A 17,134-nucleotide genomic window follows, 5' to 3' on the forward strand; every position below is an offset into this window, starting at 1 on the left:
TGTGAGCCGTAGGGTCGCCGGTTCAAGTCCCCGACCAGACCTATTTGGAGTGTGGACTTCTACTTGGAGAGGTCCCAGTTCACCTCCTGCCCTGCCGTGGTGCCCTTGAGCAAGAAACCAAACAAGGCTGTACCTTTAGTAATGAATATTACATGTTGTGAGGAAATCTTTCCACCAATAATTCCAATAAGTAATCCAAAATGTATTCACTTCAGGTTTACGAAAGTAACTGTAATCAGATTACTCGTTTTTCAAATGTAACACGAGCTGAATACAGTTACTTGATATTTGTATTCTGATTACGTAACGCCGTTACATGTATTCCGTTACAACCCAACCCTGGCCACACCCCACTGGGCTGGGCTGGGCCGGAACACTTACAAATGTGGGCCGGTAGGATTTAGGCAAACATCGGTATTCCCGATGGCCAGTCCGCCCCTTAAGAAGACTAAGAAACAATTAGTATTATGGAAGATGGTCCAAATAGTTAAAATATATGGTAAAATGAATATTATTGGGAAACTACCCTGCTAAACCGCTATTGAGAACCTTCATTTTGTAGACCTCGATTATTTGTGAACTTGATATGCTTTGTGTTTTGTTTAAATGAAAGAGTCACAGCTACCACAGCACATGTTAAAATACAAGACGGTATGATAGCTCCATATTCAAGTTTTATTTCAATAGCCACTTTGTGTGCTGACACTGCACGTCATTCTTGGACATCTGTATGGACATTAAATGGGTATTTGCCATAAAGCATTAAGACTTGGTCCTCCTTATAATCCATCATGGTCCTTTTCCTCACTTTGTCTTGCAGGATTTGAAGAATGAACATCCAACTTTACAGCATAATGCTTTGCTAAAACCTGTAGCAAGAGGTTTCCATTGCATCAGAATCCATGTTTCTCAGATCTAAACTCATGAGCCCTGCTGGTTGTTTTCTCCCAGCAGTTCCTCCAGCGTCTCCTGGTTGGAGAACTCCTGCAGCGAGGAGTTCATCTCGTCCAGCAGGTCCTCCCCCAGCAGGAAGCTCTTCATGTCGTGCACCGTCAGCCCGATACGGTGGTCCGTTATACGGTCCTGGGGGAAGTGGTACGTTCGAATCTTCTCTGATCTGCCTTTCGTGCCAATCTGGAGAGAAAGAAAATTGATCATATAAGCCAGCGGTTCCCAACCTGTGGGCCTCCAAATAATGTGCAAAACATTATGATTTGTGTGGAAACAATTAATTATTAAGATTTGTTTTAATTTGAACCTCTTTTCCTTTCTCTTTCTCGATCATCCTTAGCAGCGGTCATTACTTGACAGCGTCCTGTACTACCGAATTAACAACGTGTCACATGTTCTGAATTGACCAATCAGAACTTTATTTAGCCTCCGTATTGTTTATGGTTGAATATGGGCCGAACATCTTTTAGATTCTTAAAGGTGGGATAGGTACGTTTCAGAAACCGGCTCGAGATACACTTTTTGTTATATTCCATGGAATGCTCTTAACATCCCGATAGCAATGAATATCTTAAGTGCTTTGACAAAAAATCCATAAAAAAATGTCATCTGTAGAAGCCGTAATACTGTAAAAAGTACAACCAATCCAAGTTTGTGCCCCAATCTGTCAGCCTTCCATCGGGGCACAAACTTATCTCGTGCCCTCATTGGTCATGTGCGCGTTCGTGTGTGTTGGAGGAGGGGCTCTGTAAGGAAGTGGCAGATTTTCTCCGGTTGTGTATTTTCAAATTCTAGCGATCTCGAGCCGGTTTCTCAAACTTACCTACCCCACCTTTAAGTGGGTCCTGAGTTGAAAAAGGTTGGGAACCGCTGCTCTAAGGGTTGGTTTCAAATATATAAAACATTAACAGGCTCCCTTGCTGCTTTTTTAAATGTATTTTACCTCTTTTTAGCAAACCATAATACATTAACTTAATCAGTTTTTACAAAGTAAAACATCACTTAAAACCTATATTTTATATTCTACTTAAATGATCACTTGCACACCATACTGTATTGTTCTGTATTGTCGCTGTGTCCCACCTGTACTTTCCGCTGGTTGTAGCGTTTGCTCGTCTCCTCCTCTAACTTCATGCTGTACAGTTTTGCTCTCAGAGCCTTCATGGCTTTCTCCTTGTTCTTTATCTGGGAGCGCTCCTGCTGGCACTCTGCAACGACGCCTGATGAACACACACAAGCATTAAAGCACTATTCTTAGGTTGGAATCTCAGTAAGGGGTCCTCATTTCATTCAGTGAGAGACAGACCCACACAGACCCACACAGCAATAAAACTCTACTTAAACTAACTTTAATTGTCAAGTTATGTGACATAGAGCCTCATGTGAGTCTTATTAGAACCGTTCTTATAAAGTTTGTCTGGGTTTTTTATGTAAATGTAGGAAACTTTCTGTATGCGTTTCCTTTGTCCATACATACTAAACATTACATTACATGTCACTTGTTAGACGCTTTCATTCAAAGCGACTTACATACTCAATACTGTGGGCAATCCCCACAGGAACAATGTGGGGTGAAGTGTCTCAGGGACACAACGACATGCTGATCCGAACACCAACGCACAACCCACTGCACCGCACACACCAACTGTTGTTTAAAACAATAAAATTAAAATAAAGTCAACAAAGGCTAAAACCTTGTTTGGGGGTCCCACTGTTAATGTCCCACTAATTCTAACTATTACAACATAAGGTGTTTACAGTGTTTACCTGTGGGCAGATGGACGATTCTTACTGCACTGTCTGTGGTGTTGACATGTTGACCTCCAGCTCCACTCGCTCTCTTAGTTTCAATCTTCAGGTCCTTGGAGTTTATCGTGAAGGAGATCTGACAGGAACACATCATCATTTACTAAAGTAACACCAGATGTGCAGAAGAACAAGCTTTCTCCTAAATATCCTACCTGTACTATTACAATTATGAACGGAGAAACAGCTTCTAAACTTTTACCAAGTCACATCCTTTTTGTTTTCCTCATATTTATAATACACACAGATTAAGCAATAAATGCCAACCATATTTACCATGTCTCCGCCAACCAAGTTGCAGTTTACACTCATGTCCAAACAAACTGTAATCATTGTACCTTATAAGACATTTGTGTGAAATTGTCCTAATTCATGTCTGGATTTTTTTAGACTTTTTTGTAAGGGAAAACAAATGTGGAGATCAGTGCCAGTTTTCGAAAATGTAGATGGACAGATGGACAACCCGAAAAAAGTAACCCCAACAACAGTCTTGACCAGAGGCCATTTGATTCTAAAATATAAAACAATAAAGATTTGAGTGCTTTTGCTTTAGTTACAACAAAGTAATCTTCTCTGACTATTCCAAAATTCTGCAATTCAGAATCATTTTCCATCCACCTGTAATGATGCCTGTCGAAAAACGCTGTTATTCCATCTTGTGAAGCTGTACCTCAGTTGGCTGGGGCAGTATAGCCACCGTCATGGTGCTGGTGTGCATCCTGCCGTGTTTTTCGGTCCTGGGAACCCTCTGAACCCGATGGACTCCGCCCTCAAACTTCATCCTCTTGTAGCTCTGAGAGCCGCTGATGCTAGCCAAGGCGCTGCGCACTCCACCTGAGCAACAAGTACCAAGAGTCAAATGTAAGATAAGATAAGATGGACCTTTATTAATCCCCGTGGGGAAATTCAGTAGTTCAAACAGCAACAGGGTAAGATTGAAAAGCAGGACAGCACAGATTCACACAGGTTAATACAATTAAAGATAAAAATAAAAATGATGAAAAACTATGAAATAAGAAATGAATTAAAATGAGCATATATACATATTGGGTCATATAAACCATGAAGTATTGGTACAACAACATGTAGAATGGTCAAATGTTTGTTTTCATGAAAGTGACTCTAATCGGTTTATTTAATATCTGTTTCAGTATTTACTTTTCCATAACAACATATTTTTGTATGTGTCTTCAATTGTCTTATTTAAACGTCATACTGTATATGGGCATTACTTAGTGACCACTCAAAAGCTCTGTGACACAGAAAGGGCTCCCCCTTGAGTTTAGGGTTAGGTATTGCAATATTGATACGAAAGTCGAAATCGGAAGGTTTTTTGCATTTTTGTGCTGACATCCTGTATCTTATTACCACCCAATCCGTACCTTCAGTCGCAAGTTATAACACAGAATGGTGTATTTTTCCACTGTCAACTTTATATAGAAGAAACAGACAAAGTGTAATTCCCACTGTGATGTTCCTGGCATATTCAGACAGTCAAAATAACAGAATCCAGACGAAGGTGTATACATGACCAGGTACTGTTATTTCGAAAACTGACAAGCAATCCAGCTCTCCTAACATTATGTTATCCTGAGTCCAATTGTATCCTAAATTATACTCTAACCTAGTAACGGTTTTTGCACGACTGTTACATAAATAGTATTACCAAAGTTAAGCTACACATTCAGTCAGTTGCTGTTCTATTAGCAAAGGTTTTAAGATATCGACCACTATGATGTTGCCCCCCAAATACAATTTGGTGAAAATGTTAAGTGCTGGAAAATGGTTTATAATGATTTTTCGTTACCTGACTCTATAATGCGGCTAAAATCACAACAAACTGTGCCCACTAACCTAAGTCATTGGTCATGTACTCCAAGACGTCGAAGGACCAGCCATGGTGATGAGCATATCCCTGGTACATGTCAAACACCTTCAGAGGAGAAAAGACGAGTCGGCATGTTAACATACAGGTTTGTTGCAAATGACTAATTCACATAGATACGACATTTTGAAATGCAATATTTTTCTCTATATAAAAAAATATGTAAAGATTTTCTTATTCAGTTATTTTTTCAAAAGGCCCACTATCTAATAAAAACAAATACTTCCAGACCTCATTGGTAAACAGCATTGCCTCCTGACCCCCGACACCGGCTGTGACCTCCAGCACGAGGTCGCTCAGATCTGCCTCCTCCTCAGGGATCAACAGATTCAGGATCTGATTGGTGAAGCAGGTTAATATGAAAGAAAGTTAAAACAACATCAATGAAACATCTAAAGTGGAACAAGTACAGGACGATGAATCAGCAATGGATAGCAATTGACTTTTTACTGCAACATTACTTTATGCTGCAAACTAAATACCTCTTGTCTAATATCTTGTATTTCTTGCAAACATCCTTCACTCTCCAGCTCTGCCAGTTCTCGCAGGGCTGGGTCTTCATCTATGAGGAGAAACCAAATGAATTCAATGATGCAGTGATATATAGTATTTGTGCCATGTGATGATTTATTGATATCAACAGTTAAAAAGATCAAAAAGTAAGAACTGAATTAAGATTGATAGTTCATATTTGTATTTTGAGAATTGCATTGTAGATATCATCAATTAGATTAGATTCCCTTATTGTCACTACACAGAGTACAGCAAAATCCCAAGCATTCCCGATGGTGCAATCACACATAACAGAATCAGACAGTATAAGTATCATTTTGACCATACAAGCTAAAACGTTTAATATAATATATAAAGTGACTATAAATTGGACCTATGATACATTGAACAGTACGCTTACAAGACAATACAAGAACAATACGGCCAAGGCAGTAGAAAATGTCAATAATAATAATAAGTCAATAAGTAAGTTATTGTATATGTATCTATCAGTGCAGTTAGAAATAAATATGTGTTCTATAAAAACGGTATGAGGTAGAATATAAGGTGATGATAATTGCAACTATTCACAATGACATTATAAGTAAGTTGTAATATCGAGTGGTATTTAAAGGGCTTGCTACAACGCCTCACCTTTCAGCAGTGCTTCGGTCTCAGCCATCTCTCTCTGCTTGGCGTCCAGCTCTCTGATGCTCTGGATGAGAGGAGCCAGCAGGGACACTTTGGTCCTCTTGGACATCAGCGTGTCCTCACTGGACTGCTCCTCTGGCACACCGCTGTTGGCTGCTCTCAAACATTCATTGTACTCCGCCTCCATCTTCTTCAGGTATTCCTGCAGGGATGTCTTAGAAAAAAGCTCATCCACTGAAAGTATCTTGGCCACCATCAAAGGTGTGCCAGTGTGAAGAGTTCTTGTAGTTCTGCCACAGCGATGATCGGTGTGTCGAGGAAATCTGACAGTTTGGCTGATGGCATTTGGGGATTTTTGTAAACAAGGTATCCACAAGCTGTAGACACAATCATTTCCTCTTGGAAGAAGGTGTATGGCTCTTCTGAAAGCCATTGCGTGAAAAGATAATCTGATTTGTTGTGAAGATTCACTGAGGGGTCAGATCAAGATATGATTTGGCTTTTGCAAAGGATCCTCTCGTCCGGGAGCAAACATTAGCCAAATTCCACTAGAAAAATGTGGTATTTTTTCTTTTCATTTGTAAAAAAAAGTAATACATGTTCTTACAATTGCTATGTTAAGATAGATTCTGTTTCCAATCAAGTCATTCTAGAATTCGGCATCATTTTTGTAATGATAAGCAGTGTTTTAAATTGATACAATTGTATATTCATTAATAAGTTTATGTCGCCAACAATGTCTGGCCATTTGTCATGGTTTCCAGCGAATTAAGACCAATACAGCTAAAACAGGAAATATCTTTTTGAATTTATAAAAAGCTGCTATGGCTATTAACCTACAAAACAAAATGATAGCATTGAGAAGGTAATCAACTCAATGAGGGTTTCTTTTGAGCTAATAAATCATCTTAAAATCCAATTACAAACCTTAAAATGTCTCCATTAGATATATCCTGTTACCGGAACAGCAGTGTGACTATAAATAACAAAAATGTGGTCATAAATTGTCTCAAGGCAGTCTAGCAACTGATTGTTAATAGTTGTTATGAAAATATGTTTCCTTTTACCACCTTGCTGAAGGGCGCAGACATATTGAATGTAGTACGCATGCGCAAAGGGGGTAAGCTCTTCTTCTACGGAAAATGACTGCAGACTTCAAATCCCTACAGACCCCCCTGCAGGGGTTCGGTTTGCAAGTTCGTTTTCACAACATGTGAGTGTGCTTTTGTCTTGAGAACAAGCGTTTTCAAGACTTAAAATAATTTCCCCCTGGCCTGACATATAATGGTTCCTACGAGAAAGTCTGTAGCCTGACACTGTAAATCCTGTCTATACCTTCTTATTATACGTCCATGGTCTATACAGGTGTTGCTAGCAAATAGTAGGAATTCTTATTTTCATTACGTATTTTTGTTGGTTTTAGTAAAACAGTTTTTTTCATTTTAAATATCTTTATACCTTCTTTGCCTAGTTAATTTTTATGATTTTATTATGTAATATTTTACTTATTTCATTACCATTGTATTATATTTTATTATTTGTATTATTATTTCATTACTATAATTATAATGTTATGTTGTGTTGTACACGTCATTATAGATTTTTTAAGAATTATTTTTATTGTTTTTGTATTCAGTTCATTTTTTATTGTATTTTTTATCATATTCTTTTTAATATATTTATATTATCTTATGTTGTGTTATTATTATTTTTGCATGTATTTATCAAAACATTTTCTTTCTTTTTTCATTATAAGTTTTTGTATTATTATTGTTATTATAATTATTTATTTAAATATGATTCATATTAATTATTATTTAATTATTCATTGTTTATGTATCAATATCACTTTTTTATTTAATTGATTTATTCATTGTATTTTTACTTGTCTTTATTGCCATTTAAATTTGTTAGGAATTTATTTAAAAAATGTGTTATTATTATTTTGTTATAATTAATAAATATATAAATGTAAGTTAAAATACATGTAGAAATACATTAAAGATATAATAATGAAAGTTCTGTTTTATTCTCAACTTATATTTTTTATTTATACATTTATTTATTTATTTACATATTTATACATTTTTTCTTATGTTCATTTAATCCTGTATTTATGCATTTATAATAATAATACGTTTTATTTATAAAGGAGCCTTTCTAAGCTTTCAGGTCGCCGTACAAGGTACACAAAACAAAAACAACACAATATCATCAATAAAAACAGAGGATATTATACATTTGTGTATCATGTCATGCTCTGTTCTCCATACCCGTGTGCTCGTTCTGTGCATAAAGGTACAAATTCACTCCAAATCGCCTCACAGCGACACCTATAGTTGGGTCTTCGATGTTCCAGAAACATATCGGTGGTCCAGAGGTCTATTCATTGGTTTCCCCCTCAGGTGCTCAAGGTACAACACCCATGGGAGGGACTTCTTTTGTCGTTTGCTATGCTGATGTTAAATCTGGAGAAATTGTCCCCACCACTTTTTCTAACAAAGTGACGCTCATGTTTTGTAACCTTATGCACAACGCATGGGGTCAGTTGCCAACTGTGATTGTGCTGTCTCCTACAATTGTAATGACTGTGAGGACTTGCAAATTGTATTGATGCTAGGATCATCATTTCATTAGCATTATACACATCAGTATGCAAAGATTATCAGTGTCAGGTCAGAAGGGGAAGCTTACGTATCTCTCTCTCTGTCTGTGTGTGGTACTGGCACTTCAGAAGGTATTTTCTTTTCAGTTGTACTTGTTTGTCCAACTTCCAACTTCACTTTGTTGTTGTCTAAATATGTTGGTTATGACTGGGAGAGGATTTGGCACCCTTGTTGTATTTGCCTCTGCATTTGCATTTGTATTTGCATCTGAAATATTTAAAGTAACCAACTACATCCTGCAACCCCCCTCCCCTGCCTGGTTTCAATGAAAGAGCCACTTCACACATTCCAGGTGGGGGTGTGAACTGGACTGTCCTGTGAATGCAGTCTGTCTGTTCTTCTTCTCAAACAGTGGGATTCCTGACAACAATTAGAAGTAGGCAGCTAAACAAATATCTGAAATATCATTTTCATCACTTCCAGCAGACCCTTTGAAAATATATCATTAATTTCACATAATAATTGTAATCAGAATCATACGCAAGATACCTTCCCCCTTTATATACATGCTCTATATACATTTGTAAAAAGTCAACTGTCCATCAGATCGTTTTTAAGGAACATCAAACTTGTTGAACATAACTTTAAAATGCTTCATTTTAGTGAAACTGTTTCAGGAATACTATTTAAAGATGTTTCAATTGTATTTACGTGAAAACCAACAGGTCGATGTATCATGCACTCCCTTGGCATTAGTTAGAAGTAGATAATTAATTCGTTTTTTTAAGGTTTACCATCAACAACCTCTCCAATATTAATGCACATATTCTGTAACACCTTGTAACACTCAATTCGGCTTACTACTTTTTGTATACTTCAGTACTGTATATGACACTTTTTGTACAGTGCATTTTCAGTGTTTCACATCGGATGGGAAATAGGAAATACCATTGAAACCACGTCGACTGACTGCGCGCTGACATCACTTCCTCAAAATGTTAGAACCTCAAATCCCATTGGTTGATATGGTTTAAAGGGACACACTCCCGCTCGATGTGATTGGTTGCCGCATTTTGCGCACGGATTTCAAATAGAATCAGAAACTGGCGGATGTTCAGTTGAGGAACATTTCATTTGGAATTGGCAAACACAGGAGTCAGACGAAAGATAGCTCAGCGGTAAAAAGGAGGGAAGCGAGGGTCAGCTTTGGATAACGATATTTACAAGCCTAAGGTAAGAGCCTTTGCTTAATATCCTATGAACTATGAATTGCTAATGTTATTATCAAGTATTAGGATGTTCTGTCAGCTTTGTTAATAGCATTGGAACTTTAATTTAGCTGGATTAAGATTAATAAGTGTTGGTTAAACGTTGAGAAATGCATATTATATGAACAATCTCAGCCGAAAATATACTGCATTTCAGAGTATAATAAGAACCTTAGTTTGAGTTCTGAATGCAATAGTACAAGTAATAAAAGCTAGCTACTTGGTTAGAAGCTACTTCCCATGCGTCCCACTGTACGCGCGTAAATGCATGATTATAGTGATAACTTCGCGATGTATTTGATATGAAGCACTTATCTCGTAATGTTCAACATATCATAGTACAATATACACGTAATGTAACTACCCACTTATTTAGCGTATGCATTTAAAGACTGATATAGGGACCTGGGTACGTTCACGTCACCGATACGTTTCCGCCAAATCTAGGTACATCGCGCCAAAATCAATTATTTGAAAAATGATATAAACTAAACTATCCCAACCATGTTAAACGTTAATAATACAAGTTTAACTGCAATATAGTCACTTCTTATGACTTTCTCTTATGTCAAGAAACGCATTAGTTACCTTCGATTAGCGGGGAGCTAGGTTGGCTTGCACAAGAGCAGGCAGTCAGATTGAATATTTGTTTAACTCCAGATTTGTCTTTTTTATCCAGATATCTTCATGGTGCGCAGTGTGTTTTACTGTCGGAAAGTCATCATGAAATGCCCTCACTACGAGTATACAATGGCCAACAATATGGATAAAAGCGCTGCAGCAGACTCCAGGGTGCTTCACCTAAAAGCTTCCCCAGTGAAAGAGCCCCTCCCCCTCAAGTCCCAGCGCCCACCTGCTGGAGTGACCACAGAGTTGTTCTCTCATAACAACAACACCACCAAAGCAGTCCACAACAAGGAAAACAGCACCAACAAAGAGCATGACTGGACTCTGGTTGAAGCGTTTGAGGACAGTGGCTATCTGTCTCTGCAAAATAGTCATGATAATGACTATTATGATGATGATAATGATAATCATGGGGAGGAAGAGGATGAACACATCCATAATATACCAGCAGCACCCCTGCCACCTTCAAATGCAGCGAAGCATAAAAAAAAGACAACTCCAAATAATTCTCCCACTAAATGTAAAGGAAGGACTGACTGTAACCGGCAAGTTTCTCTGGAGGTAGCTTCTACTCCTGTGGATTGCCATAAAAGGAGAACAGTGGCATACTCGCTGTCATCCACCCCGTCCGAGCATCACAATAACCCCAACCTGCCCATACTGAAGTTCCAGAAGACAGTGTGTGAAGAGCTTGCCAAGAACTATCGTAAGAATAAGAGGTGAGATAATTACGCATATCTGATAACAAAGACTTTCCCTGCTCCGATTTGCACACAATAGATAACACACAGACCTACCCATTCTTAATTAGTGTGCATTTAGATGTGGGATAGTATAAAAGGTTCTGCTTTTGGGATATCTTCCCAATGATAATAGGGATTTTGTATCCGTCATTGTTGCATATCTAGTGAGACATTTGAAAGGTTAGGACCATAAACAACTACCATTCCCTACCAGAATCAAAGCTGGCAGACATGCCTGAGATCAATTTTGGAGTCTCATTTTACGGGGCCACTCTGCTAAACCTAAACTAATGTCAAATTTGATTCCTTTTTTCAGTTAGACTTTAATGACAATGTACAATCGTCCTCCTGTGTCTCAGGTATGACTGGAGCATCGTCAACAAGGTTGCAGAGCGTCATCTTTTGGATCGGGTGATCGGAGGCCATATGGGCCAGGAGTACATCGACGTGTTTTCGTGTCTTCTGTCCAGGAACATGAGAAGCATCCTGACCAACATCCTGGCCCTGCTGGGAGACATGGACCTCATCAGGTAAATTACAAGTGCTTTACTATGTGGCAAGTTGTGTCGACACAAAACCCATCTAGATGCTGAAGTAAAGAAAGTTTACTTTTGTTTATGTTATCAGTTAAAGTCACAGCTTATAGTTTAAGACGAAAGCGTTGGAACTATTGTTGAAATGATTACTACGTTTTTTTAAGTTTAGGAAACTGCACACAAGTGACAACACGTGAACGTTGAGATGTTAAAACATACTGGTCAGAAATAGTTAGAAATTGTACTTTTTAACATTTTTATTATTATAGTTACCATTTTTCTCTTGTGTAAAGTCCTCATACATTTACCTTTTCCCCCTCAGCTGTAAGAAAGTGAGCAGGACATGGAGGAGGTTCATCTGTGAGGATGCAGCAGTTCTGAGCAGGTGTCAAAGAGCTGAGGAGGCACTCAGGGTGAGGACATCACACAAGTGTACACCCTTTGTAGGACCAAGCACTGAGTTGTGCAAGAATTTTGCGTTGTTGTGCCTCTGGCCATCAGTGAGATTGTTGCTGAACAACTTACTCCATATGTTTTTCATGTTCTAATGTGTTTCCTTTTTCTCGTTTCTCAGGAGTCAAGGAACTCCACGAGGCAACAGGGCTGTGGTCTAACGAGAGATTCAGTTGTGTCCAGGATGGTGTTCTCCTGCATGCAGACCCTGGCCTTACCAAGTACCCCATCTTCTTCCTCCTCATCGAGCTGCAAGGTCAACAGACGTCCTGCTCACTCTCAGAAAGACATCATGCCCCATCAGGCCTACACACGCTTCAATGAATACATGCAGGTAAGAATTTGTTTATAAATCAGAATAACTAGTGCAAGAACCCATCAAACCCAGCATTTCTGAATATAAATGTGTACTGCTAGTATAAAAGCATATTAGGAGGGACACGCAACAGCCCCTTCTTAAACAGAGATTTCAATACATGCCAAGAAGAAAATAAAGCCTGTGCAATGGATTTTCCTTTATTACTCTGAACCAAACAATGGCAGTGTATTGTAATGTTGCCCCAGAGTAGGATTTGAGATGGCAAAAGAAGGCGTAACATTCAACACAACTGTGTTGGTGTGTAGTGTGTACAGTCTATCCCAGCTGCTGTGGTGTGACTTTCAATCGGGTTCACTCTGTGGAAAATACATTACATTATTTGGATTCTAGTTGTGGCGGCTATATTCCCATTGAATACGGCTAAACTTCGCTCATTGTTGTGACGCGTATAAATAATAAAGTCTGTACTAAACTCGATGTTTTAAGGATATTTAATATTGTAAATCAAAACAATAAACAGAATCATACGGTCAACAAAATATATCAGAGCTAATCTCACCCCCATTGTCATGCTACCAAACCTGGTGCCCTAAATACCATTAACCACACCCATGTGACAATCACCGGAAACAACCAACAGGGTTCCCGCGGAGTCTTAAAAAGTCTTACATTTGATCATTAGAATTGAAGGCCTTAAAAAGGTCTTAAATAAGAAAGGTCTTAAATATGATTTAGATGGTCTTAAAAATGATGGGATTTGAAAGGTACTTCTGTGTTGTGGGGGAAATGTCCGTGCTGCAAAGTAACCAGTACGTAAGACCCTTTCAGTTCCCCCCAACAATTTGTATTGAAATAAATCAACATGGAACCAGTAATGACTAACTTTATTTCCCCCGGCCCCTTATCAGAGAACACCCAGCTAGTAACCTAGCAACCAAGCTTCAGCTAGCGGCAGTCAGAAATTAGGTATCTTCGAATCTACTTAATATGGGGACGTGTAAGTTCAACCGTATTTGGTTGGAAAACATCGAATTTAGTGCTTGGTTGAAACCAGTGGAGGGGAACGTGTTTGAAGCCCGCTGCCCCTTTTGCAAACAAAATTAGCGGTTGTTTTGCTAATTTAGCGTTCGCTAGTGCAGCTACTCCCGCAACAACACCGGGGGACCTCCGGGCGACATTTGAGTCTACGTCAACCCTAAAAGCGGAGGGGCTGTGGACGCTAAATACCGTAGCTAAACGCCAATCATACAACAGCATGAAGACGGCAGAACTCTGACTATAGCTCTTGTCACTCACTCACACACACACTTTTTGTCTAACATAGTTTTGTGTACTGTTATGTTCAGTCATCGTTCTTATGTTGAACATGAATACGTTTACTTTGTAAGTAATTATGGGACGTATTTCTTCTTTCCTATCAATTTTTATACTTTCTTGCCGTGAAATAGGGCTTAAATTCTATTCAAAGTGGTCTTAAAAAGTCTTACATTTGAGTTGGTGAAACCTGCAGGAACCCTGAACCAATTACAAGAGTGTGTGGTGTTAACAAATAATGAAGATAATGTAACTATAAACACAGGCTACGACAGCCTTTTGGCTCCTACTCGTTAACTAGTGTTAACATGAATTTGTCTTGTGTTCTGTCCAGGCGGCCAGCAGTCTGAAGACGCACGAGTCTCTGCGCCCCTGCAAGCTCTGTGGCGCTCCAGCGACGCACCTGTCCGAGGTTCGGAGGGCCACGTGCACCAGCCTCAACTGCCAGTTCGATTTCTGCACCTACTGCCAGGAGAAGTTCCACGGCTCGAACCCCTGCAGAGTGGTGAAGTCCCGATCCCTCTTTTCCACCCCGAAGACGACCCCGATCCTTCTAGGCAGCGCTCGCAGCAAGAGGGGCATCCGGCGCCTGTGATGGAGCGCTACGGGGGTTTTATTCTCTGAATGTTTTAATGTCCTCGGTCAACGCTGGCTCCCTCCAAAGCTCGGACAGCGAGGAATGTTTTAATGTCCTCGGTCTACGCTGGCTCCCTCCAAAGCTCGGACAGCGTGGAACGTTTTAACACAAGCTGGACTTCTAATTGTGTCACTATGGCATTAAAACTTTGACACGCAGAACTCCGGCTCTACGCAACTGAATCGACGTACTGAAGCACTTGATAGCGCACTGCTGGGACAATCAACCAGAGAGCATCACCTTACGAAAGCTGTGGTCGTCTGTGAGCGACATACACAACTGATGCCAAAAAGAAGAAAGAAATGCAGATTGGTATGCTTTAAGTTGTGCAATTTTTATATTTGTTTTTAAAATGAAATGTATATACATATATTGTCTATTTTAAATAGTTTTGTATATGTTTTTAAATAAATGTTGTTCCTCAGGAGGTGTTTAAATGTTCATATTTACTATATGTAAATAAATGTTACATAAAACTGATCTTGTTTTTTTTGTTATTCCTCAATGACACTTATCCTAGAGCTGAAGTTTGTCCAGTCAGTGTAGTTGTGGAAAAAATAATCAGCCACTTGAGTTAGTACATGAAGATATGCTTTAAAAGTAACCTTAGATAACCAGTGGCATTTGTGACTTCTTAATGCTACAGTTATAAATACTTTACATTTTAGAAGTTTTACAGAATTGTTGGCAATTTCAAACAGTTGAGGGGAAAACAGAACTGTTGCTCTATTTCTAACATGAGTGTATTATCTTTTTATCAGCTTAAGAACTTTAAAAAATGACTAAAAGTTAAATGTGACTGGTCATTTTTGACATGGGTTATTTTTGTTTAAGTGAATGCATGTTGGGGTTTTTACGGATTCTCAACTTGGATTTAAGTTTCAGATTTTACTGAAGAAAATGTAAGTAGTCATGTTTAGATGTCTACAGCAGAGGGCAGCATAGTTTACACTTCTCAGGGTAAAGGATTCTTCACTGCACTCTGACGATGGCACACAGTTTGACAAACGGATGCATAAACAAATGCATATCAACACGAGTTGGAATTATTAGCTGCCTTGAAAAGCACTACAAAATATCACTAGTGTATAACCAGGGTGTCCGTGGGGTCTTAAAAAGTATTACAAGTTGATAAATCAATTAAGCGAAATGAAGGCTATTAAAAAGTATTAAACGGCATTTTCCAAGGTATTAGATTGTGTAGCTTGTTTTCAATAAGTATACAATTGTCCAAAGAGGTTGTATTCTACAGTGTGCCTGAATGTAATCATTGCGTAGATGTGTAGTGTGATTCTATGTAGTTTATTTATGGCATCCCGTTGGATTTGACGTCATCTGAACAGGACATTGCGCGCTCACTGCTCGATAGCGCGCGAAGGTCCGTTAACGCCGGTTGTTAAACAACATCGTTATGGGGAAATGCAAGTTTGCGTCCAAATGGTTGGAAGACAAGGAAGAAGGACAATCAATACTGTGTATAGTAAATGTGAGGTAAAGTGTGTCGCCAAGGTAACCGGTTAAAACTCAAAGTGGCGATCTTAAAATGTATGGAAAGGGTTACATTTGACTTCACGATTCCTGCATACCCTGGTCTAAGACCCTGTGCTCTATTTCCAACATGAGTGTATTATCTTTTTTTATCAGTTTAAGAATTTAAAAAAAATGACAAAGTTAAATGTGTATTAAGATTGGAGGACTGGTCATATTTGACATGGGTTGTTTTCTTTTAGTGAATGCACGTTGTTTTTTTTTACGGATTCTTAACTTGGATTTTAGTGAAGAAGAAATGTAAGTAGTCATGTTTAGACGTCTTCAGCAGAGGGCAGCATCGTGTACACTTCTCAGGGTAAAGGACTCTTCACTGCACTCTGATGGTGGCACACAATTTGACAAACAGATGCATAGACAAATACATATCAACATCACGAGTGAGAATTGTTAACTGCCTTGAACAAAAATGAAAATATGACTAGTGCATAACATACTGCCCATGCTGGTTGCCCATTACATTTCCATCCTAATGATTTAGTGTCAAAAAGCGTTACATGTGGAATAAAAAAGTTAGTTTTGATTTGGTCCGTCTTGGTCAGTCTTTGCAAATCCTCCAACTTTACAAGCAGATTATTTGAATAAATAGAACTTTTCTGTCAAGTACATAATGGCACAAAGTGTACTGTGTATTTAGGATTATTTTGGCTCCTGATAAGTAATTCAACGGTAGAAATGATTAACATGTTTTATAGGTCACGCAAGCCCTCCTATTATAATAATCATGCACTCACAGTATGCCAGTATACTCAGGGGCGGACCTAGCACATTTGGTGCCCTAGGCGAGCTTCACCACTGCGCCCCCCCCCCAAAAAAAATCAAAACATCTTAACAGTTATACAGTAAAGTAAGGCAAGGCAAGGCAAGGCAAGTTCATTTATATAGCACCTTTCAACACAAGGCAATTCAAAGTGCTTTACAAAAAACGAAAGACATTAAGAAAATGGCATTTAAAATCAATCATTAAAAAGAAAAGATAATAAAAGAAACATTAAAAGATAAAGGTTACAGTGCAGTTTAAGATGTGAATCAATTAAAAGCAGCGACAAAAAGAAAAGTCTTCAGCCTGGATTTAAAGTAGTCAGAGTTGCAGCGGACCTGCAGGTTTCTGGGAGTTTGTTACAGATAATTGGAGCATAATAACTAAACGCTGCTTTACCATGTTTAGTTCTGTCTCTGGGGACAGAAAGCTGACCAGTCCCTGAAGACCTGAGAGGTCTGGATGGTTCATAATTTAGCAGGAGGTCAGAAATGTATTTTGGGCCTAAACCATTCAATGCTTTATAAACCAGCAGCAG

General features: G+C 38.7%; 2 protein-coding genes across 3 annotated transcripts; one reads left to right on the plus strand and one right to left on the minus strand.

Annotated features, from left to right (window-relative positions):
• Window positions 1-654: 654 nt before the first annotated feature.
• mtrf1l (mitochondrial translational release factor 1-like) lies at window positions 655-6,911 on the minus strand. Of its 2 annotated transcripts, XM_034100851.2 has the most exons (9): window positions 6,713-6,909; window positions 5,789-6,120; window positions 5,125-5,204; window positions 4,874-4,978; window positions 4,612-4,690; window positions 3,428-3,591; window positions 2,719-2,836; window positions 2,035-2,171; window positions 655-1,134 (listed from the first exon to the last, which is right to left on the minus strand). In XM_034100851.2, exons 2-9 carry the CDS (start codon window positions 6,039-6,041, stop codon window positions 922-924), a joined length of 1,149 nt encoding a protein of 382 aa, XP_033956742.1. In that variant the 5' UTR covers window positions 6,042-6,120; window positions 6,713-6,909; the 3' UTR covers window positions 655-921. The 2 variants fall into 2 exon arrangements, with proteins under 2 accessions (XP_033956742.1, XP_033956741.1); XM_034100850.1 differs by having other exon boundaries at window positions 5,789-6,911.
• A 2,586-nt stretch (window positions 6,912-9,497) lies between these two features.
• On the plus strand, window positions 9,498-14,715 carry fbxo5 (F-box protein 5). The gene is made up of 6 exons (XM_034100923.2): window positions 9,498-9,624; window positions 10,339-11,005; window positions 11,389-11,559; window positions 11,888-11,978; window positions 12,140-12,352; window positions 13,986-14,715. The coding sequence occupies exons 2-6, from the start codon at window positions 10,347-10,349 to the stop codon at window positions 14,244-14,246; spliced, it is 1,395 nt and encodes a 464-aa protein (XP_033956814.1). The 5' UTR covers window positions 9,498-9,624; window positions 10,339-10,346; the 3' UTR covers window positions 14,247-14,715.
• The last annotated feature ends 2,419 nt before the right edge of the window (window positions 14,716-17,134 follow it).

The sequence above is a fragment of the Pseudochaenichthys georgianus genome, chromosome 15 (assembly GCF_902827115.2).
Source record: "Pseudochaenichthys georgianus chromosome 15, fPseGeo1.2, whole genome shotgun sequence".
Lineage (NCBI taxonomy): Eukaryota > Metazoa > Chordata > Actinopteri > Perciformes > Channichthyidae > Pseudochaenichthys > Pseudochaenichthys georgianus.

What these genes read in the sequence shown, in the direction of transcription:
- mtrf1l (XM_034100850.1), bottom strand. Translation starts at nt 6,218, where the DNA reads ATGGCTTTCAGAAGAGCCATACACCTTCTTCCAAGAGGAAATGATTGT. An exon ending in GACCGAAGCACTGCTGAAAG is followed by an intron (nt 5,205 to 5,788) that starts GTGAGGCGTTGT and finishes TTCTCCTCATAG; the next exon opens with ATGAAGACCCAGCCCTGCGA. An exon ending in GTACATGACCAATGACTTAG is followed by an intron (nt 3,592 to 4,611) that starts GTTAGTGGGCAC and finishes CTTGTTGCTCAG; the next exon opens with GTGGAGTGCGCAGCGCCTTG.
- fbxo5 (XM_034100923.2), top strand. Translation starts at nt 10,347, where the DNA reads ATGGTGCGCAGTGTGTTTTACTGTCGGAAAGTCATCATGAAATGCCCT. An exon ending in AACTATCGTAAGAATAAGAG is followed by an intron (nt 11,006 to 11,388) that starts GTGAGATAATTA and finishes CCTGTGTCTCAG; the next exon opens with GTATGACTGGAGCATCGTCA. An exon ending in GAGCTGAGGAGGCACTCAGG is followed by an intron (nt 11,979 to 12,139) that starts GTGAGGACATCA and finishes CTCGTTTCTCAG; the next exon opens with GAGTCAAGGAACTCCACGAG.